General features: G+C 44.6%; 1 protein-coding gene across 10 annotated transcripts in view; it reads left to right on the top strand.

Moving 5' to 3' along the window:
* FIP1L1 (factor interacting with PAPOLA and CPSF1) overlaps positions 1-22,559 on the top strand; it is a 48,284-nt gene that overhangs the window by 8,609 nt on the left and 17,116 nt on the right. For 2 of the 10 annotated variants that reach the window (XM_058667309.1, XM_058667307.1), the window contains exons 8-14: positions 154-284; positions 582-650; positions 2,409-2,507; positions 7,089-7,198; positions 13,662-13,769; positions 15,599-15,692; positions 17,994-18,150. In XM_058667309.1, the coding sequence (XP_058523292.1) occupies positions 154-284; positions 582-650; positions 2,409-2,507; positions 7,089-7,198; positions 13,662-13,769; positions 15,599-15,692; positions 17,994-18,150 (768 nt within the window). Of the gene's footprint in view, positions 1-153; positions 285-581; positions 651-2,408; positions 2,508-7,088; positions 7,199-13,658; positions 13,770-15,598; positions 15,693-17,993; positions 18,151-22,559 lie in introns of all 10 variants that reach the window. The other 8 variants (XM_058667308.1, XM_058667306.1, XM_012928620.3 and 5 more) reach the window with 5 other exon arrangements.

Below are 22,559 nucleotides of genomic sequence, written 5' to 3'. Positions count from 1 at the left end.
AGATCAAAGTGTTTTATTGCGATGATTTTGAGAACTCATAAAAGTAGGAATGGGTGTGAAGACTGGCAAAACTTTGTGTGTTTCCAGTTATAATTTTGGTGCTGTATGAACGAACCAGTATATTTGTGGACTTACAGTATGCTTTTTTCCTAGGTGCTGATCTTTCTGATTATTTTAATTATGGGTTCAATGAAGATACTTGGAAAGCTTACTGTGAGAAACAAAAGAGGATACGAATGGGACTTGAAGTTATACCAGTTACCTCTACTACTAATAAAATTACGGTAATTAGTAAATATTCCAGAATACCCTCACCTTTCCTACTGTCCCACTGTTAACTCCCCCAAATAAACCCCCTTTTCCTGATAAAGGTGATGAAATGCTGTATGATAATGTAAGAATTCCATTCACTTTATCATGTTTGTTTTTCTTCCCTTCCTTCCCTTTGAAAGTTTTATATTAATGATTGTCTGATGTTTTTAGTTTCAAGTCACAAACCAGCCACAGCTAGTTTGTCTTTATATGGCCTATGAATTAAAGTTTATGTGGTATCTTAATGGGGAATATGTTATTTAACTTAGGCCGAAGACTGTACTATGGAAGTTACACCAGGTGCAGAGATCCAAGATGACAGATTCAATCTTTTGAAGGTGAATTTTAGTAAATTATCCTTGGTTGCTGTCATTTTTTGTTCTTGAGTCTGCTCCCATACCACTACTCAAGGGACAAAATCAAAGTTGAAACAGCTTACCTTTTTTCCCAAACCTTCAGCTTCTGATGACTTACAGATTTGCTGATTGTTGTCCTCTCTCTTCTTTTGCAAGCATGTGAATTTATAGCCTGTTTACTAACATGTCAAGTAAAACTGTTCTCTGCTGTATGCTGTGATTTTGAGATATGGCGTATGTTTGTAGGACATGAAAAGGTCCTGGCCATAGATGCGGTTCTCATTATAGATCACTCTAGTCTTTATGGGTGGAACTGGAGATTTCTTACTCCCCCCAAAATTGGTGAGAAAGTGGAGTTTTGCTCATTATCCGTACGATGCTGACATTATCGGTGTGATGTCTTCCATAAGTGTAGGTATTATCAGAGGGTGCTCTCCACGCAGCCGAGTGGGATTAAGCCATTCGGTTTTAGACTTAGTACAGAAAAGATACTGGTTACGTGAGGGACTGGAAGGATGGCACTACTGCCACCTAGGCATCAGATCTGACTTTAGTTTCTCTATTTCCTGTAGCAGCACAGATACTTTGAAGAGTAATGTTACGTTTTCATGCTTCTGTCCTTGACGTTTTCGTATGTACTCTTCTGTCTTTACCTTAACATTTTCTCTGTGTTGAATGACACTGTGATGAAGAATGGGATGGCTTTTAGATTGGATTCTCTTCTTAGGATCCTTTTGGGCTGGATATGGAACTGTACCCCTTTTGGGATTGCAGCCCTGTCCACCACAATACTGCCTTATGCATTGCATGTGCTATATCCGCAGATGTAGCCGCTCTGCTGGACACAGTTCTGTATAGAGAACTTAATTTTAATTAACATCATACTCTGGGTAAGTATTTGGTTCTTGTTCTGTTGAAAATATTTTGCAAATACGTGGTGATGTCTGTCCTGTCAGTTTGTTTGCTGGATTTGTCTCCTGAGGGGTTGAGTATGTTGTTGACTGTGACCAAGTCAGTTGCTGTAGTACTCTTTCTTTTCATCAAGAAGAGCTGCCCTTGTGAGGTGCCAGCTGCTGAATGCCTTGTTCTTTGTTTTCTTTGCTGTTGACTTTGAGAAGCAGAGTGGGGCTGGTCTCATCACTGTGGCTGTGTATCTCCTATACATCCTGTCCATGGAGAAGTGATTTGGGGGCTCATTTTGGTTATAGAGCAGGAGGTTATTGACTCTTGGGATCTGACTTATTTGCTTGTGAATGAGTAAGGATTTGAAGTTGATGGATACACTGTAACGGCTGGCTCTTTGGTAATGTGCTTAAATGTCTGAGTGGGAAAGAGGGTGTGTATTTGCATATGTGTGACAGTCCTTTCATGTGTGCTTGTCATCTGTGTGTGGCTCGTAGGAAAGTGATGAGAAAGACCGAATTCTTAAACTACCTGCCAGTATTTGTGCAGACAGTGGAACGCTGCCTGGGGGTTAGAGAGCCTGCAGATCTGGGTTCCAGAGGAGGAGCTGGCAGCAGGTGAGACTGTGGAACGGGAGGGGCTTACAGAAAGACCATCTAGGGAGCTCGCCGTGGTCACCCCAGGAGTGAAAGGCTTTGAGGTGTCTGAGCAAGTGTTTAGATTTAAGAATTGTAAGTAAGTGTTTCCTATCTACCACAGAAATCCTTTTCCTTCCCTCTTAGTCAAGTGAAGCACAGCGCCTTTTTTAGGTAACTTGTTTTACTTTTCGTTGTGTAGATTTTCCAACATAGTAACGAATGGGGCAAGTGGTACAAACGAACCTCTAGGTGCTTATCATACAGCTTCAGTGAGGACCAGCATTTTGACATTCTTGAGGTACAGCCTTCTGAATACTTCAGTATGAGTTAAGGTTTGTTCTTTAAAGCAAATAAAGGAAGGTGAGATGTAATATGTGTAAAGATAAGCCACTGGGGGCAGGACACTTGTGTAATGATCTATTTTTGGATAAGGTAGAGAGAAGAGATTGGGTAACATGGCATGATGAGTTGGGTTAGAAAAAATCAACCCCACTCTTTTGTTAAATTAAGGCTTATGTATTTATTTGAAAACATTGGAGAGAAGGGAAGAGACAGAATTCTCCTATCCCCCAGTTCAAACCTCATGTGGCTGTAGTGGTCAGGCCTGAGCCAGGCGGACGCCAGGAGCCATGAGGTTCATCTGGGTCTCCTGTGAGGCTACAGGGGCTTTTATACTTGGAACACTCTGCGGCTTTTCTAGGTTTTTTGCAAGGAGCCTGATTGGAGCAGAAGCATGGAGAACTTAAACCGACACTCGTAGGATGCTGGAGTTGTAGGGAGTAGTTAATGCACCGTGCTACACACTGGTCCTTTAAAATGTGTTAAAATCCACATGTGTACGTGTGTGTGTACATGTGTGTGTTTTTCTCCATGTGGAAGTATATGTGGGCTCTGTCATCGTTTCAAATTCTGTTACTTTTTTTTTTATTATTTTTATTACGAAGACATACAGAGAGGAAGGTCTTCCGTCCGATGATTCACTCCCCAAGTGAACACAATGGTGCTGTAGGGGAACCTGGAACCTCTTCCAGGTCTCCCACGCGGGTGCAGGGTCCCAAGGCTTTAGGCTGTCCTCCACTGCTTTCCCAGGCCACAAGCAGGGAGCTGGATGGGAAGTGGAGCTGCTGGGATTAGAACCGGCGCCCATATGGGATCCTGGGGCGTTCAAGACGAGGACTTTAGCCGCTAGGCCACGCCACCAGACCCACGTTTTTTGTTTTTAAGGCTATATTGTCCAGTGCTGGGCTGTGCTGAAGCCACGAGCCTAGAACTCTCTTGGGGTCTATCACTTTGGTGGCAGGGGTTCAGATACTTGGGCCCTTCTCTGCGACTTTCCCAGGCTCATTAGCAGGGCTGTGGGTCAGAATGATATGGGTGCTGGTGTCATAGAAGTTGCTTCCTTTCCTGCAGCACAGTGCTGGTGCCACAGTTTGGGGTCCTGAGAGTCCTTAGTCCCCGTGCCAAGGCGGGCAACCCAGAGCCTTCACGCCTGGGACTCTGGCATTTGCTTTTTCCTCCCTTCCAACCTCCTTGGCGCATACTGGGCCTCTTCAACTGCTCCTGTAGTTCCCTTAGCTTTTTCTTATTTTCCATGTATTTATCTTCTATTATCTGCAATTTCTTCAACTTTGTTACTTTCCTGATTTGACCCCAGCACCTGATGTTTGTTCAAGCGAGCCGGAGGACCTCCATCTCCCCTCCCCCCAAATTCCGTCTCACGAAGGCTATTAGTAAGGGTTTCTGTTAGCTTTGCTTTTCCTCAGGTTGATTTGTGTTTGCTTGTGACTGTTGGCTTCGGTCTGTGTTGCTTGTTGGTCGGTGGCTGGTTAAGAATGTGCCTGGAAGGTTGGTGGAGGAGAGTCAGACTTGGTGCCAGCATTCCTGTCGGGGCTGGGCCAGCTGTGCAGTTCCTGGTGCAGCTGTCTTCAGGTTGTTTTACTTTGTGTAGTAATTTAGTAGTAAGTTAGTTTGTGTGTGTGTTTAATACGAGTTTGTGTGTCCTGCTGAGCGAGTGTACACCTGGCTGATTAGAATGTTCTAGAAGCAGGAACTGTTAGTCCTCACTGTGTCTTCTCCTTGTTGCTGGCTTAGGGTTCAGCTTTCCTTGGGCTGCCTCACTCAGTCACTCTTTTCATCTGCTTCCAAAGTATTGTTTTGCTGCTTTCCCATTACTTTTGTTTTTGTGGGTTTAAACAAAATTATGATAGATTACTTATGATATTCTACTTTTCACCATTCACCCTAACATTATGTGGTGTTTTATAAATTATTAGTATTTAGTAAATATTTTAAATAGTTGCATAAACTGTTATGTTGTATACCACAACTTAACAAGTTTCTTTTATCTTGTTGTAATGTTAAACTTTCATGAGTGATACTGTGATGGACAGTCCAAGGGAATTCCAAACAATAACTTAAAGATTTTGAGAATAGTGGTAACATAATTTGGGTGAATATTTGGATTTTTGTAATTATAGATTTTTGTCAAAGCTTGGATTTGTGAGTTTCCTTTAGAAAGGCAGTCATGCTGTCTTAAGTTGTTGGGTCAAGTGAAGGCGTGATTCCTGTGTTGTGCTGGGCAGTTCTGAGTCTGTACTGTCCCGAGGGGAGTACCAGAGGACAGTGAACTGGGTGGTGACTGTGCAGGCTGAGCAGCAAGGCTTCCAGGATTGTGAGGTTCTCTGAGTGGTTTCAGAGCGTCAGCTTATCACGAAGAGACCGAGGAGAAAAGTAAAGTTTTACGTGTATGTGTATCTGCCTACTCCCTGTCCTGTCTTCCTCAGCCTTCTTCATTTGGGCCTTGTTCTCTTCTCCTTTCCTCCCTCTCCCACTTCCCAGCCCTTCTCCAGTCCTCGTGCCCAGCATTTCACTGAGCAGTGACCAGGCCAGGAGTGCATTAGGCTCTGGCAGGGCAAGGAGGAGGTGGTTTTAAGAGAGAGACCCTGCAGTCTTGGAGTTTAGCAGTCTTAATGGGAAAGATAGATTTGAAGGAAGACAGAGTGGCAAAGACTGTAGGTGTGAACTTCATGTCCTGTGAAGGGCTTGAAGAAGTAGCACGCTTGTCCAAAGGCCACGGAGCTGTCCTCTGGGTACTTGGGATGCAAATTTAGCTCATGGCAGTAGACAGTGATCACCTAAGAAGGCAGCCTGAGATAATGGCACTAGTGAGAAGTTCCACAACCTGAATTAAAAAGTGCTGTAGAGACTGGTGTTGATGAGGAAACACTACTGCAAGGAGGTATTTGTGTGATGACTCTCTGTGGCACAGGGAGAGGGAGTAGGGAAGATAACGAAGTCTTCTATCTACTGATTCACTCCCCGGATGGCTGCAGGGATCAGGGTTGGACGGGGCTGAGTCAAGAATCCAGAACTCCAGCTAGGTCTTCCACCTCAGTGGCAGGGACCCAGTTGCTTGGACCATCTTGCGCTGCCATCCCAAGCTGGATTGGAAGCAGAGTGCTGGGACTGCAGTTGATGCTCTGGTATGGGATGTCAGCTGAGCTGCGGGTGGAGGGAGTTCAGTCATCTTAGCTGCCTGGGAGGCGCAGGGAGTCGGGTGTCAGTGATGGTGCTCAGCCACACCCTTGGCACTGGGCTGGTAACTGGGTGTTGCTGAGACCCCAGAGAGTAATGCATTTGTTTTGTGTTTATCCTGTAGACATTTTGTTCCTAACAGTTACTGTGTTGCTCTGTCTGTCGTGCGAGTTTCCTAAGATTGGGATTTTGTAATGTTTCGTGTTTGGTGAGTGCGTTATGCTCACTTGTGCTGTTCCACTCTGACCCTTTCACCTGTCGAGCATCTCTAAATCCATTTCTGTACCTCCATTGTGCTGGAGCTGATTGTTACCCTTCACTGAGACCCGGGCATGGATAGTTACCTACATGGATAGTTTTTAAACTACAGAACTCATTTTCAAGTAACGATTATGGGTGGGATTGGACGCTACTTAATGAGACATCTAGCTTTACTGACTTAAATGCACACACACAAGGGTTTCTTCTCACATGGGGGGGGGCGTTGGGAGGTGGATGATTTTTAGAATTGAACCCCTGGTTCAAATATGTATCTGAGATTCTTTGACCTGTGCTTTAAAGGGAGGGAGAATGATGCTGAATTTAGATGGGGCAGTATTTAAATAGGAGATAAGGTACGATGTGATGTTTAAATAATAGATAGGATAACTTTAACTTAGTCCAACTTTAATAATTTGCTGTTAATTTTAAGATAGGAAGGTAAGTTAAAAAACAAAAGAGCATAAGTTAGGTTAGAGTATAAGGGGACTACCCCCAAAAGGATGTGATAGGGGCAGAAGAGTTGGCGGATCTTAGGGAAGTTATGAAGTAGACACTGTTGGGAAAGTTAACAAGAAGAAGCGAGATCGACGCTGAGACAGCTGATTAGGGTGGTATGCGTGGTGCTAGGAGAGCAGGAGAAGCAGCGTGGGAGTGCAGGAGCCACCTGTTGCTGTTCCTGTCCCTGGGAGCCTGGTCAGAATAGGACCCTCAGTGTCCTCTGCCGGGCCGATGGGCCCGACGGGGAAGGCTGCAGTGTCTTCCTGCTGTCTCAACCTTGAGATCATTGCCACAACTTTAGAATTGGTTGTGGTGAACAGAAGGGGTTTATTCTTGTTCCATGGTGACTTGATGGGGCTTCTTAGTGGTATTGGTGTGAATTTGTAGTAGCTGAAATCTTTTCATCTTGCAGTCCATCTTTGCTGCCTTTTGCCTAATGTTATTCTAAAATAGGTTAATCTTCCTTAATGTTCAGCAATGAAACTTTTTTGGGTTTTAGTTCAACTTAAAGCAAATTTATTTTAACTTGTTAAATGTATTGTACTTGAATGTTCTATTAAACAAACACTAATGGCCTTTTTTTAAGGTACAGCAGGGAAGAACTGGAAATTCAGAGAAAGAAGCACCTCTTCCACCTGCCAAGGCCGAGTTCACTTCTCCTCCCTCTTTGTTCAAGACTGGGGTCCCTCCGAGCAGGTTGGTTAGACCCTGGCGGCTCAGTTCTTGTCAGGCACGGCATCCTCACCTCGTTCTGTGGTCTGCTCAGGGTAAACACTGCACAGCTGTCCGAAGCTGGAATGTGGGCTTGCTTGTAGCACCCAGCAGGTTCTCGGTGAAGCCCTTGTTTGGTGTGTTTAGGTTGTGCAAGAAATGAAGTGTGGTGTGCAGGTGTGTGTATGTGTATGTGAGAGAGAGAGAATGCAACAGTTGGGAGAGGTGTTGCTGTTCTTACTGTTTTCTGTGTTTACCGTACTTAACAGAAAATGACTGAGTATCCGGAGACATGTTGGCTTAAAGACATTTTACTGATTTTAGTAAAAGGTTTTAGAAATTTCAGTCAGGACAATATTTCATATTCAAGTCACTTTTTTTTTCTTTTTTTTGGTTTGTGATGTAAACATCTGTGTTTCACAAGATGCCAGATAGGAGAGGCAAATATACTGGGATATGTCCTTTCTGTTTAAATACAACAGATAAATGCCTGTTAACCCATGGCTGGGGAAATGGAAGGGTAGGCTGGACCTCGGAAAGTCTGATGTCAGCGGTTTAATATGGGGTTAGATTAGTAACCCAACTCTTACTAGTATTCTCTCTTTATTACAAATGTGTGTTGTTGTAAGAGGTTAGATTTCCTAATAGATAGATGCAGGAAGTGGCCTTAAGGGAGCTTCTGATTTACTGCTGTGATAAACTTTCTTGAGCATTTAGCCAAAGTGAAGTATTATAAAACAGTCCTGGGTTTTTATGGATTTTCATAGACAAATTAAATAGAAGCTGAAGGTGTGTACAGTCTCATAAAATGGCTAAGGAATCCATGGTAACGGGTGAAGCTTGATCTTTTTACTGTGTTGTATTCATTTTGAGTTTATTGTATTGCAGGATAAGATGCCGTTAAGAGCCAGGACTCAGGATGCAGACTTCTGAGGTTCAAAATTTGGCTCTGTGATTTCCCAGCTCTGTATCTTTGGGTAGATTCCCCATGTTTGTAGACTTCAGTTTCCTGATTTGTGAAATGTAGTGAAAGAACATCCCTCACAAGGTAGTTGCACAGATTGAATGGATTAATTCAAGTGTTTTAGGTCAGTACCTGGTATGCAGAAAATAGAGTTGTAATTGAATTAGTTAGGGGTAAGTAACAGATAGCACTTTGTCTTTTTGTTCACTTGTTTTGATTCGGGCCGTGTTATGTAGGTTCTTGTACTTGAGAAGCTGAGTGGTGCTGTTGAATTTCACAGCAGTGAAATAATTGTATTTGAAGTTTGAAGTATCAATATCATTGTCTTGCTGAGAAGAGACTATGGAAGAGGCCAGCTGGGAGGTGACAGCATTTGTTACTTGACAGTGACACGGGCTGCGTATCTGTGGAGATGGGCTGAAGTAGTCAGGTGCTGCATGTGTTTCAGAAGGTTACCTTGGTGGATTAGATAGATGTGGGTGATGAGAGAAGTCAATGTAGGAGAGGTTTTTGTCATTTTCAACTCAGTGGGAATGATGAATTTGTCCCTTTATTAAAAAGGGAAAGAATACAGGAGGGGTTGTTTATGGAGGCAGGCATAGAATTGGGGAATTTGGGTGGAGGGATGAATCTATGGATTGGGGGAGAGCAGTGTGTACTGCAGATACAAATTTGGGATGATCAGTGTTTATGTTTTTATAGGAAGCTAGGAAGTACAGTTATGCTGCAACAATGAACCGAAACATGGTAAGAAGACAGAGTCCTGGGGCTTTGCCCTAGAAGGTCAGAAGAGTAAGGGAGAAACCTGTACATGGAGACCACTAAGGAGAGTGGCTAGGAAAGTGGAAGAAAGCCCAGTGTGTGTCTTGAAAAAGTTGTTTTAAGAAGGAAGAATGAGGGACCCAGAGTGGTAGTCTAGTGGCCGAAGTCCTTGTTTTGCATGTGCCAGAATACCATATGGGTGCCAGTTTGTATCCCAGCTGCTCCACTTCCTTTCCAGCTCCCTGTTTGTGGCCTGGGAAAGCAGTCTAAGGTAGCCCAAAGCCTTGGGACTCTGCACTTGTGTGGGAGATCTGGGAAAAGCTCCTGGCTCCTGGCTTTGGATCAGTTCAGCTCCAACCATTGCAGTCAGTTAGGGAATGAAACAGTGGATGGAAGATTTTTCTGTTTCTCCTTCTCTCTGTAAATCTGACTTTCCAATAAAAATAAATAAATCTTAAAAAAAAAAGATTGGTCAAGAAGAAATAAGAGACAATTGGATTTTTTTTTTTTTTTTTAAAGATTTATTCATTTTATCACAGCCAGATATACACAGAGGAGGAGAGACAGAGAGGAAGATCTTCCGTCCGATGATTCACTCCCCAAGTGAGCCGCAACGGGCCGGTGCGCGCCGATCCGATGCCGGGAACCTGGAACCTCTTCCGGGTCTCCCACGCGGGTGCAGTGTCCCAATGCATTGGGCCGTCCTCAACTGCTTTCCCAGGCCACAAGCAGGGAGCTGGATGGGAAGTGGAGCTGCCGGGATTAGAACCGGTGCCCATATGGGATCCCGGGGCTTTCAAGGCGAGGACTTTAGCCGCTAGGCCACGCCGCCGGGCCCGACAATTGGATTTTAAAATGCATGGACCATTCCTTGGTGATCCTAAGCTGAATCATTTCAAGTAGTACGTGGTATGGAAAAAAGTCTCCTGGGAGTGGACTCCAGATAAAACGGGAGGAGAGGAATTAGAAGATGTAATATAGGAAATTTGATGCAGAAATGTGACACTTTTTAGAGGGAAGTGTGAGGTGAGGAAGTGTCTTCAGAATGGAGGGAATCGCAGCCTTCTGAGCATTCAGGGCAATGAGTGGTATAGACAGGCCTCAGCGTGGAGCCTGCAGGCAGACAGGTGTCAAGAAGCAGCGGGGACAGGGACCAGAGGGAGGCAGGGTGGGGGCGAGAATGGGGGCTGGCAATGGTCTCCACTGCTTGCTTCCATTTTTCCTATAAAAATAAGAGGGAAAGTGAGGGGATGTTGAGTGAAAAGAGGTGAGTTAGCGTGATGGAACTAGGAGAAAGGAATGGAATTCTAGGCAGTAATGGGAGGAAGAGGTGCCATTAAAGAGGGGTTGTTGTCTCTTATTGCATGATTGATTGATGTGAGCGTTTTGGGAAGAGGGACAGACAGGTCATTCTTGCATCCATAGGTTCACTTCTCAGACGACCACAACGGCCAGTGCTGGGCCAGTCCAAAGCCAGGAGTTTCTTCAGTATCCGTCACATCAGTGCAAGGGGCTTAAGCACTTGAGTCATATTCTGCTTTTCCTAGCCATTAGCAGAGACTTGGTCTGAAGTGGAAAAGCCAGGACACAAACTGGTACCCAGATGGGATGTTGATGTCGCAGGTAGCACCTTTATTTTCTAAACACGGCAGTCCCAAGGGGTTGTTAGCAGGATGGGACAAATTAAAGAAAGCATTTTGTGTTCTGGTAAGCATACAGAACAATGACATAAGTCAAGAAGCCACATATTTTCAATTTTTTTTTGAGGCCAGTCAATGGTCGTTGTTTTAAGATAGGTAAGTCAGCTTGTTGGTGTGTGTCCCTCAACTTTCTCAGGTATGCGTGTGTTCCGGAAGAGTGCCTAGAGCTGGGCTTAAATAGGAGTTGAAGTTGACTCAGATTTTTCAGATAAATATAGAAAGGTGGAAAGGCAGGTAAGTGTGTATGTGTGTGACAGAGCAGATCCAGGGAGTGGCTTCATCACTGCTAAACAGAGTGGTCACCGCCACAAGCCACGGAAATGGACCCCACATTGTCAACACTATCACTTTGGTATAAACAGGCAGTAACCATTTACACACTTGGAGTTTATTTTCTGGTTTCATTGACGTTTCAACTGGAAGCACTCGTTGTGACGTGTTTTGCTGAACAATTATGTGTACTTCCTGTTTTATCTGTTAAATTTATGGAGCTGGAGCAGATGTATTTAACAGTAACTTTTGTCGACCTCAGGGAGGAGATGTGATGTCGTTTATTAAGGCATAACAGATGCTGGAGAGCGGGTATTTAAGAGTGATAATGAGAACCCCTGCTGTAGGCAGTACGTACCCAGGGTTTTCACCTCATTTCTTAGTTTACAAGTAGGTAGGTGTCAACATGTCTGCACAGAACTTTTTGTGCTTTTTGGTTTGCTTTTATTTCATCAGTAGAAGCATTGTCTTTCTAACTTTCAGTAGTGCCCAGCTAATTAGCATACTAAGTGCTCCATTTAATACATAGTAGATTGCCTACTGGGTTTTTGTTATTTTTTTCCACAGAACTGTTTGTTTCATGGAAGTCGAGTTTGGAGGTATGGACAGAGGCAGATGAGTCTTCTCAGGGTACAGAGTTCAGGAGAATATGTGTATAAAGGAATGCCCCCGACCGTTTCCAGATCTGTACCCAAATAGCCAGCTGGTGTTGTGATTATATGCCTAGGTTTTTAGAGTATTCTCTCCCCCCCCTTTTTTTTTGAGTATAGACATACAGGAAAGTGAATTTTTACAAACTGCCGTACTCGTGTAAGCCAACACATAGAGTGATAAATATTATCCCAGAAAGTTTCACCGTGGCACCTTCATTTGTTCTTGGGCTTTCTAATGTTTTGCCCCCCACCCCCCAAAAACACCTTACTGACAGTTTCAAGATGAAGTACAACTGAAGTACATAGTGCAGCCATATGCACTAGTTACTAACATGTTGTCATTTGTTTTACAGTTTCTCAAAAATATTCCGAACTTTTGGAATGTTAATTATAAGCGTTTTGTCCCTTTACCTACAGACACATCAACATGTGTTTTCTGTGATCAAGGACGTACACAGAGTACAGTTTGTAAAGTGAGGCTGTCTTTTTGGTGATGCCAGTATTGCATTGTTGCCATCCCCCTGTTACATTTAACAAGTAATCAGTGGGGAGACTCCCAGTTTGCCGGGAGTCTTAGCATCCTTGAATGATTTGTCCTTTGCTCCACATTCGTAGTTAGTGTGATTGTCACCTGACTCTGCTTAGAGCCGTCTCTGCCCCCGCTGCTTGCCTGTGACCAGTTAGGTTCATTGGTGAGGAATCTGGCTTGTAGCTGTGTGGGATGTGAGGCATCTGTGTGCCTGTATGACCTTGTCAGTTGGATGTCTAGACTGTCCCAAATTTGGTCTGGGAGCCTTTTCAGCCTGGCTCCTGTGCCCTTTTGGCACGCCATCATCTTGGTTTGGTTTCTTGAAGAGTTCTTTACTCTCTAGAGTTACAGGATTGTCTTACACTTAGGCCACCTCGCCACGGGAAGCAGCCGTTTGCTCCGAGGCCTCCAGGTCCCCTTGGTGGGCAGCTGCGCAGTCGGAATCCAGGTCAGCTGGTGGCTGTGCTCACTTTGTGCAAGTGTCGCGATTTCCTGGCTCTTCAGCCCTCACAGCTAGGAAAGTCTGCAAATTCAGTGTGAAAATCCCCTGTGTATTTTTCCTTAAAACACCAATCATGAAATCCTGGTTCTTCTACTTCAGTTCAACACCACTAGCTTCTTTGATCTTGTCTTACATATCACGGTTCCCTTTTCTTGCCGTGAGCACTTTGCTCTTTAACGTGAGCCTTAGTGCGCGGATGGAGTTTCCACATTTGCCATTACAGAGAACACCGATTACGTGGCTCAAGGTTTGTGTGCATTTCATTCTCATACTGAAGATGGTCAAACTTTTGGGCCGTTTCGTTTCATTGTGTTTATATTCAGTTCTACCTTCTCCCCCATGCTGGTTGATCTCATTTCATGTTGCTTCATGGAAAAGACATTTGATGTGATTTTGTGGGCAGGGCTTTCCAAAGATTCAGGGGGAGATTCGGTGCTTTCTTTCTTTTACTCCACTCTTGTTTTGTTTCTAGTTATTCTTCTTTTGTTTATGTTTAAGCAAACAGATTCATAGATGTAGATTTTCGGTTACTTTGAAAAAACATTGTTTCCTTGAAGATTGACAAGAATGTAAGTACTTGAAGTTTTGTCAGGGTATGCCACTGGTTATGAAATTAACTGTTTTTTGAATTTTACTTGATAAGAGTTCCATTTGAAGTGAGATTTTAATAAAGTGCTTTTTTGCTGTGGATTTTTATGAAACATTTTAAAGTTGGTCCTATTAACTGGCTGTACTAACAGTACTTTTATCTGTTCCTGAAGAAAATAGGGAAAGAAATTACCTAAATTTTGAGCAAGATTTTGTGAAATGGCAAAAATTCATGTTGCTTGGCAGCGGCATGGGAGTTGACAGCAGACTGTAGCCTGAAGGAGCCCTGGGTGGTTTTCTCATGTCTGTGTTTTGATATCGAACTGTGTTGAGGATTTAACAACATGTCTGTGTTCAGATACTACCCAGTAGTCTTGGTACCACAGCAGATGCCTTGTGTGGCTTGATTAGGATGACACTGTAGGAACATGCTGAAGGAAGGATGCTCTGGCGACCCTATGTGGACATCTGTCTCAGCAGGAACAGCTCCTCGTCTCAGGCTCAGCCGAGTGCTGCTTCCAGGAAAGCCGCTTCCAACGTCGGCAAGTGGCAGGACCGCTACGGGCGGGCCGAGTCACCGGATCTGAGGTAAGGCCACTTCCTCTCCGTCTTAGCAGGGTGGTTTGGCTTTAGGGTGACAACTAACTGTATTGCACAACATGGTAAACCCTCCAAGTGATCTCCAGGGTGCAGTAGATGGTTTGTTAGTTACCATGTGAGAATCAAATCTAGCATGTATCTTGCCACCTACGCTGGCCTCTTTTTAAAAATTGTATTTGTTTTCTTTTTATTTGAAAGGCATAGAGGGACGAACAAACGTATAGGAAGAAATCTTCCATCTGCTGGTTCACTACCCAAATGTCTACACCAGCTGGTGCGGGCCAGGCTGAAACCAGGAGCCTGCAAACCAGTCTGGATCTTCTATCTTATCTTCTGCTGAGTGGGCAGTCGGCAGTGTAAATTGAGAGCATTTGAAGGCAATCTGGCATTTCTCTTACACACATTTTAGGATCCTTTGCACAAGTTTCCTCAAATTAGAGGAGTTTCTGCTGTTACTTCGCTGAACGGGCTCCCAGTCTGTTCTGTCTTTCCACACCTCCAGGAACTCTTAGGCACAAGCATGTTTGGTCATTTTGATAGCACTGGATAAACCTCAAGCATTGTTTTTAATTTTTGTCAGACATTTCTGAGAATTGTCTTTCGCATATCCTTTATACTCCCACACCGAATTCTTGTTCAGCTTCCCTGTATGTTGTGTTTGACATGTTGGAGTCTTCATTTTCAGTGTTTCTGTTTGATTTCTCCTAAATGTGTGTATCTCCCAGTGGAACTTCACATCTGTGTCAGCTATGGATTTTTTTAACTCATATTTTTGCTTCTCTGGTTTTGAATAATCTTACTATTTTAAATTCATTTTAAGAAACTTAGTTGGTCTTTTCTTATTCACATTCTGATATTGAAGTGTTCCCTTTGGGGTCCTATTGTCTTCGTCGTTCATGTTTCTGTTTGTATTGAGGCATCTGTGGAAGACTTTTATCTGTGACAACCTTTCTCTTTGACGTCTGCCTGTATGGTTTAGAAGGGCGTGTGCTGGAGGGGCACAGAACCAGAGTCTGGGCCTGCCAAGTGGCCATGTGGTGTCATACAGCTGCCACCTTCAGTGCCGCTTGCTGTCACGGCTGCTCCACAACCAGGCCAGCTTGCTGGTGATGTGCTGGGAAAAGCAGTGGAGGGCAGTCCATGTGCATGGGCCTCTGTCTCCACCTGGGGGATCCAGAAGAACTTCCACCTGGCCCACCCTGTGTGTTACAGGCATTTGAGGAGTGAACCAACAGCAGAAAGGGCTTAGCTGTTTTTAGTGAGTCCTTCCTGAGCAGCAGGGAGGGTTGTGCACGGTCCACTGCCCGGGTAAGCCTGCAGAGGCTGTGCCCCCCGCTCCTGGGCCCTGCTTGTGTGCACAGAGCACCTATGTGTTCCCCATGTGAGCAGGAAGCTCGGAGTGACCCAGTCGGGCGCTCAGCGGCCTCGGAGCCTTCCAGGGCAGCCACAGGGAGCATCTGGAGACCGCGCCACACCACACATGCTGATTTGCAGTCAGCATGCAGAACTGCAGTGACAGCCAGCAAGGGTCCCATTCAGCAGGTGGCCCAGGTCCTTGGGACCCTGTCCCCCACGTGCAGTGCTCTGCTGGAGTTCCTGGCTCCTGCCTTTGGCCTGGCTCAGCCCGAGCCCTGGCCGCCCTTTGGGCGGCGAATCAGGATGAAGCATCTGTAACTGCCATTCAAAGAAGTAAAATAAACCTTTACAGAATTAAAAAAAGATGTGATCTGCATGTTAGTTTAGGGTACTTTACAAAAGGTTTTAGTTTTTATTTCTTAATACAGGTTAAACCAATTTCTTCGATGTTTATGTTACAGGAGATTGCCTGGAGCGATCGATGTTATTGGGCAAACCATAACTATCAGCCGAGTAGAAGGAAGACGGCGAGCTAATGAAAACAGCAACATACAGGTGGAGTATTGAAAAATCTTCCCTTTTCCAACTGAAAGATTGTATCTGTGTTCTAGCTTAATTGGGCAGTATGTATTTGTGGTGTTGTGTTAGAATGGGAATTCAAAAACTTGTGAGAAACTTTAGTGCATAAATTTTGGAAATCAGTTTTTTATGAAAAAATGCGTTTTCTGTGAACTTTTTCATAAACTCTTCATGTAAGTTTCTTCAGAGGTTTTTTTTTAAGATTTATTTATTTTTATTGGAAAGTCAGATATACAGAGAGGAGGAAAGACAGAGAGGAAGATCTTCCATCCGATGATTCACTCCCCAAGTGACCACAACAGCCGGTGCTGCACCGAACCGGAGCCAGGAGCCAGGAACTTCTTCCAGGTCTCCCACATGGGTGCAGGGTCTCAAGGCTTTGGGCTGTCCTCAACTGCTTTCCCAGGCCACAAGCAGGGAGCTGGATGGGAAGCAGGGCTGCGGTGATATGAACCAGCGCCCATATAGGATCCTGGCATGTGTAAGGTGAAGACTTTAGCTGCCAGGCTACCGTGCCATGCTCCTTTTAAAGTTAATTAATGTTTGGGCCTGGTGTGATAGCCTAGTGGCTAAATTCCTTGCCTTGCATAATCTGGGATCCCATATGGTGCCAGTTCGTGTCCCAGCAGCCCCACTTCCCATCCAGCTTCCTGCTTTTGGCCTGGGAGAGCAGTCAGGCACGGCCAAAAGTGTTGGGACCCTGCACCCATGTGGGGTACCCAAAAGAGCTCTGGGTCCTGGCTTCGGGTCGGCGCAGCTCCAGTCTGCATGGCCGCTTGGGAGGTAAATCAATGGATGGAAGATTTTCCTCTCTGTCTCTCCTCCTCTCTGTATATCTGACTTTCTAATAAAAATAAATAAATCTTAAAAAAAAAAAAGGTAGCTAATTTCTAAAATCAAAGTCTTTTTCTTTTACTCACTATTAAAACACCATGATTTCTTATAATAATTCTGTTCCTATTCTTGAGAAATACTGTCAGTGTAAGTCTTATATGAATTAATTCTACGTACATGTTGAAAAAGTTGTAGAAATTATATATTTAAATGATATGCTTGAGTCAGCAAGGATTTGAGAATTTAAGTTGCATAACTGTAGTATGCTGACTGTTTTAGAGTCAAGCTGCACATTACATCCCTTTGGGATTTGTCAGAAGCGGTGCGTAGGTGCCACTGGGTGGCTGCCGAGGTGCCTTGCTTCCCCTGGCCCACGGATGAGCACTTTACAAACACACCTTGTTCTGAAGGTCTTGCTTCCTGCTGGTGCGCCTTGCGGCCCGTTTGTAGCCTCTCACTGTACATGGCTGCTGTTGTGGTTATTCCTTCTTGTTTCTATTATTCTTCAGGTTTTAGTTTTTTATTGGAAAGAAACCTAGTTGCATGGGTGGAGTGTTGGGTAGAGCGGGTCTTTCCTCTGCTTGCTCACTCCCCCAAGTAGCTGCGGTGGCTGGAGCTGTGCCAGGCTAAAGCCAGGAGCCCACAGCTTTGTCTGCGTGGCTCAAGCTTGGAGCCATCTGGTGCTTTGCCTGGCACTTTGGTAGGGAGCCTAGCCGGAAGCGGAGCAGCTGGCAGTGCAAGCAGCACCCATCGGGGCTGCGGGGATTGCCAGTGCTGCCGGTGGCAAGGCAGGCCAGCCTGGTGCTGGCGGCCTCTGAGTGATTTCCCCACTTCCACCTGATTAGAAAACAAAGAAAATAACTGGGTACATTTTTGACGAGAAAAACTTTTTTTAAAGATTTCTTTATTTTTATTGGAAAGTCAGATTTACAGAGAGAAGCAGAAAGAGAGGAAGATCTTCCATCTGCTGGTTCACTCACCAAGTGGCCACAGCAGCTGGAGCTGAGCTGATCCAAAGCCAGGAGCCAGGAGCTAGGAGCTTCTCCTGGGTGTTCCACGCAGGTGCAGGGTTCCTAGGCTTTAGGCCGTCCTCTACTGCTTTCCTTTGCCACAGCAGGGAGCTGGAAGGGAAGTGAAGCAGCCGGGATACAAACTGACACCGGCATGGGATCGTGGTGCATGTAAAGCAAGAACTTTAGCCACGAGGCTACCGCACCAGGCCCAAAAGAACTTTTTTGTGGAGAAGTTTTTATTACGTAATGATTCCTTAAAGGTATTTTGGGTTGTGATCTAGTTGTTTTTCCTAGGCTTTGGGGATTTTAAAAAGTATCTCTGTGAGTGGATCTCACATTTGTATACCCAAGTACACATGCGCTACATGGAAATACTGTCCTTACACAACATGAATGTGCATGCAGTTAACCCACTGCACTCTACTTCCAGGTCCTTTCTGACAGATCTGCTGCTGAAGTAGACAACAACTTCAACAAGCCACCTCCATTTTTCCCTCCAGGAGCTCCTCCCACCCACCTTCCCCCACCTCCCTTCCTCCCGCCTCCTCCCACTGTCAGCACCGCGCCACCTCTGATTCCACCACCAGGTACAGAGCAAGCGAGACACGGGATTGGGAGAGGAGTGTGTCTTGTGCTCCTTGCATTTTGAATTTAATAACTGAAATATGTAGCTAGAAGCACTCTCTTGGTTAATTGCATTGCCTTAAAAGTGTTAGTGTGTGTATTAAGTTGTTTTGACACATTCACACAGAACACGTGCACATCTTGCTTTTTAAGCCTGTCCAAGATAATGAATGCACTCAGTAAAATTGTGACTCAGAGAAGTGGCAATGGCCCCAGACCAGAGTTGGTGGAATGTGTCTAGCACATGCTGCCATGTGGTAAATGTTAAAAGATGTGTTTAGAAATGGAGTGGATTGAAAAATTTTACAATGATACTAAAATTAGGATTTCAGATTGTTGGTCTTCTGTTTATGTTATTTTCCTCTTAACAGATTGTTGTTGAATTCCAGTAACCTGGTATTTACTTGTTTTGAACGATATAGAAAAGTGACAAATTTTTCTTTTAGGTTTGTAATCATATTTATTAATTAAAATCCAGGTCAGTGAAAGTAGAGGAAAAATTGGCAGACCGCAAATTGCATTTTTGTCTGTTCTTGTCCTGTGGCCTGTCTTACCTTATTCCTGTAAGTTTTCAGTATTTATCCTCCTTGATCAGGTTTTCATGAATCCGCCAGGATTGAAGGAGGTGACTGGGGAGGGTGTGAGCAGTGGATGCTGACAGTCAGCGGCCGCTCTGGCTTGAGGCCCTGCACGAGGGAAGGTTGGCATGCTGCCAGCGGATCAGGTCCCCAGGGGCCCGTGTGCTGGGAGGACAGGCAGCTCCCAGCGCCCGAATAGCCTCCTGTGGTGCGCTCAGCCCTGCCCCTGCCCCTTGTCCTCAGCTAGATGGCCCTCCCGGTCACCTCTGCTTTCCAGAATAGAATGCTATGGAAAATGACTTGTGGATAAGAGAAGACAGCACTGGGCTAGGGGAGTGCTTCCTGCAGAACACACACTTCCTAAGTCATAATGAGAACAAAAGTAAGACCAGGGGTTTTGACTCATGAATGAGCCCTCCTCCACTAGAGGAGCACTGTGTAGAAAGGATCTGTTTAACATATCAGCGTGAAAAATGGTTATTTGTGAAAATATTCCTCACACTGGATTGCTTTGTAATCCTGTTTAAATTTTGTTAGGCCCTATGTATCAGTTGAAAGAATATTCATGTTTAAAAATACTTGTTCAAAGTTTAAAGTGACAGTCAGTTGCATGTTTTATGGGGCAGTGTTTTGGTATGTATTCACAATGGGGTGTGTTTGAAACATGCTGACTACCTTATCTGGCACCTTATGTGCTGATTTTTTTTATGGTGAAAGCATTGGAAATTTGTTCCTATTTTGAAATGTGCTGAGCAGTGGGTCTCTTGAAGCTTATCCCTCCTGCAACGTCTGCGTTCCTCGGCCCAGCCCAGCCCGGCCCAGCTCGGCCCAGCCCAGCTCGGCCCAGCCCAGCTCGGCCCAGCCCAGCTCGGCCCAGCCCAGCTCAGCTCAGCCCAGCTCAGCTTAGCCCAGCTTAGCCCAGCTCAGCCCAGCTCAGCCCCTGGTCCCTTCACCGCCATTCTGCTCTACTTGTGTGTTTCAGGTAGAAGCGAGGTTACATGTGATCATTTGCCCTTAGATGATTCATGTATTTGACTACCGCAGTGTTGTCTGGATCCATGCCATGCTGTTTCAAGTGGCAGTTCAGACTCCTGTCCCTGGCTGATGCAGTCTGTCTGCAGACTTCCGACTTCTCAGATGTGTGACACTGGCCGTAGGTAGAGTCAGCAGGAGCAGGTGTACTGGTGATGGAGGGAGGAGTGAGTCACTAGTGTGTGCGTATCCAGAGGCCTCCCAGGCTGTTGGTGGTCAGTGCTAACTTTATCTGGAAGTTTGCTTTTTTCAAAATGATAAAACTGTTGCATTTCTTTGCTGTGTAACCTGCTTCTATGTGTGCCCCGCCTTGGGGTAATGGTAAAGGCTGGTGGCGTTACGCTCATGGCTTTTCTGTTTTTTTGTCTGTTCTGTGTTCATTCTCAGCTGTGTTGCTTTTCAAATTTGAAAAACCTATCCAGATCTCCCTTGGTGATGATTCTTAAGATGGCATTTCCATGTTTCCTGTCAGCCTGTGAGAACTCTAATTCTGGCTAAAGTAGTACCTAACTGTGGGTATTTGTTGAGCGATACCAATTTATATTTAAAATAAATGTTTATAATTAGAGACTCTACTAGACTCTCCTGGGGGGAGTTTAGTGTGTGTTGACATGGTGTCTTGTGTATACTGGGCATTCCTACATTAGTTAGTGTGCCAGCGAGTTTCTTTTCCTACACCAGGAATGACTTGTGTTGACACCTGATACAAGCAGAAGGAGCGTAACTGCCTGAGGAGAGATCCATGAGCTCCTGCAGGCCGGCTCGGTCACACTTCACGTTTCAGTCACCTGAAGAGTAACAGGCAGGTAACCAAAAAATGCTGCGACCCAGGAGTCCGTATTGGATATTTCCTTGAAGAATGTCGCATCTTACTTAGAAGCATTGAAAGGAAAGGGGAAATAGTCTTTTAAAAAGCTGTTTATTTGAAAGAATGACCTGGGGGAGCTCGATCTTTCATGATCCAGTTCATTTCCCATATGGCCACAGCAGCCAGATGTCGGCCAGACTAAATCCAAGGACCAAGCGCTCTGTCTGCGTCTGTCGTTAGCAGGAAGCTGGATAGGCATCAAAGCAGTTGGCATTCAAACCAGCATTCTGATGGGATTCTAGCATTCTAAGCAGTGGCTTAACTCACGGCAGCACATCACTAGTTTTGATTTAAGTGTGTTTTAATGTTGCCTTTGTTTACACTAGATCCTAATGTGTAAAAATTTAAAATGGAAATTCTATACGATGAGACAATCTAGTAATGTTGTTTAGTGTGCGTGTTTTAGGGAGTACCCATTTTCTTGTAAATTGTGATTCTACATGCAGTTTGATGGTAACTGTAATTCTGTTTTACGTCTTTTGTCCTACCATGATTACTGTTCATTCTGAGAATTCCCTGGGTTTGCTGGATAAGGTTTGTGACTGCCCCTGTTGTGTTTGCAGACTCAGCTCATTGCTCAGGTGAAGCGATGCCCGACAGGTGGGAGGTGACAAGCACAGCCCCTCAGCCAGTTAGTCTGTCGCCATAACATGGTGGACGAGAGGCGGCCTGGGCTGCCAACTTCCTCCCAGGCCTGTTTGCAGACGTGTGTGGGATCTGGTTGGTAACAGAGAGGACCAAGCATTTCTGGCTGTGACAGATTTGTCTGAAGGCCAGAGAATATCTTGTTTTCAGATAACAGCTGAGACTGAGGAGACTTCTAGAAACACAGAGGTATATAATGGAACTCCTTGAGGTAACGCCAGCAGTAGCCGGAACCCCAGAACTAGGTAGTCAGCTGCCTCTGTGATTTTCAGAAAATGATTACTTTCATTTCCTGCTGAACCAGAAGATAAATTGGCTAATATCAACTTTTTTTAGAAGTATAGTTTTGTTTCCTTGAGTAATAAAAGGAATAGCTTACTTTGTTTTTTTTTCAGAATCAATGTATTTTATTATTCCATGATATGGTAATAACTTATTTTCAAAGGTACTCTCCTGAGAATAGTTCATGTGTTATATTAGTTAATTTGACTCCAGAACAATAATTGAAGGAAATTTGATTAATGTTCTTATTAAATACTAGTTCATGTATTAGCTCCAATGATTCTGGGACAGTGTTCATATTCTGTTTCTGTGGATGAGTAAACTGGAACTTGAGAAATTTAAGCAGTAGGTAGAAAACAGCACTAGAATTCTGGTACAGGCAGTTTTGCTTGAAAGTCTATTTTGAATATATTAAAATTAAAACCTGTGTCCAGAAAACATCATTACTGTACTTTGTGTTTTCTTGTAATCACATGTCTTAGAAGAGCGTTTCTCTTCTATTGAAATGAATGGATGGTGTGATTCATATTCCTAGATGAGGTGATTAGAAAGATGATAAAGAGCAGGAAACAGATTTTTAAAAAGATTTATTTCGAAGGCAGAGTTACAAAGAGAAAGAAATCTGTCCACTGGTTCATTGTCGGTGAACACCATGGCTGGAGCCGGGCCAGGCCAGCGCCTGTGCTTGGAGCTCCCCCGTTCCCTCACTCGGGCAGCAGGTGCCCAGCACATTGTTAGCGGGGAGCAGCTGAGAGCGCAGCTGTGCCCACGTGGGCTGCCAGAGCCAGCGGCTTCACCCACCACTCCACAGCGCTCGACACGTTAGCATTTTATAAGAAATTTGATTTACCACAGTTTTACTATTTGCCTGGTTTAGGTTCACAAATCCATTTACCTGAGTGTATAAGTTTTGAAAATTTTGTTTATTAGAAGAAAAATTTTACCATTCAAAGGACTGATGTTTGTG

The sequence above is a fragment of the Ochotona princeps genome, chromosome 7 (genome assembly GCF_030435755.1).
Source record: "Ochotona princeps isolate mOchPri1 chromosome 7, mOchPri1.hap1, whole genome shotgun sequence".
Lineage (NCBI taxonomy): Eukaryota > Metazoa > Chordata > Mammalia > Lagomorpha > Ochotonidae > Ochotona > Ochotona princeps.
The sequence above is the reverse complement of the archived record's forward strand: the minus strand, read 5'-3'. Positions and strand labels throughout refer to the sequence as shown.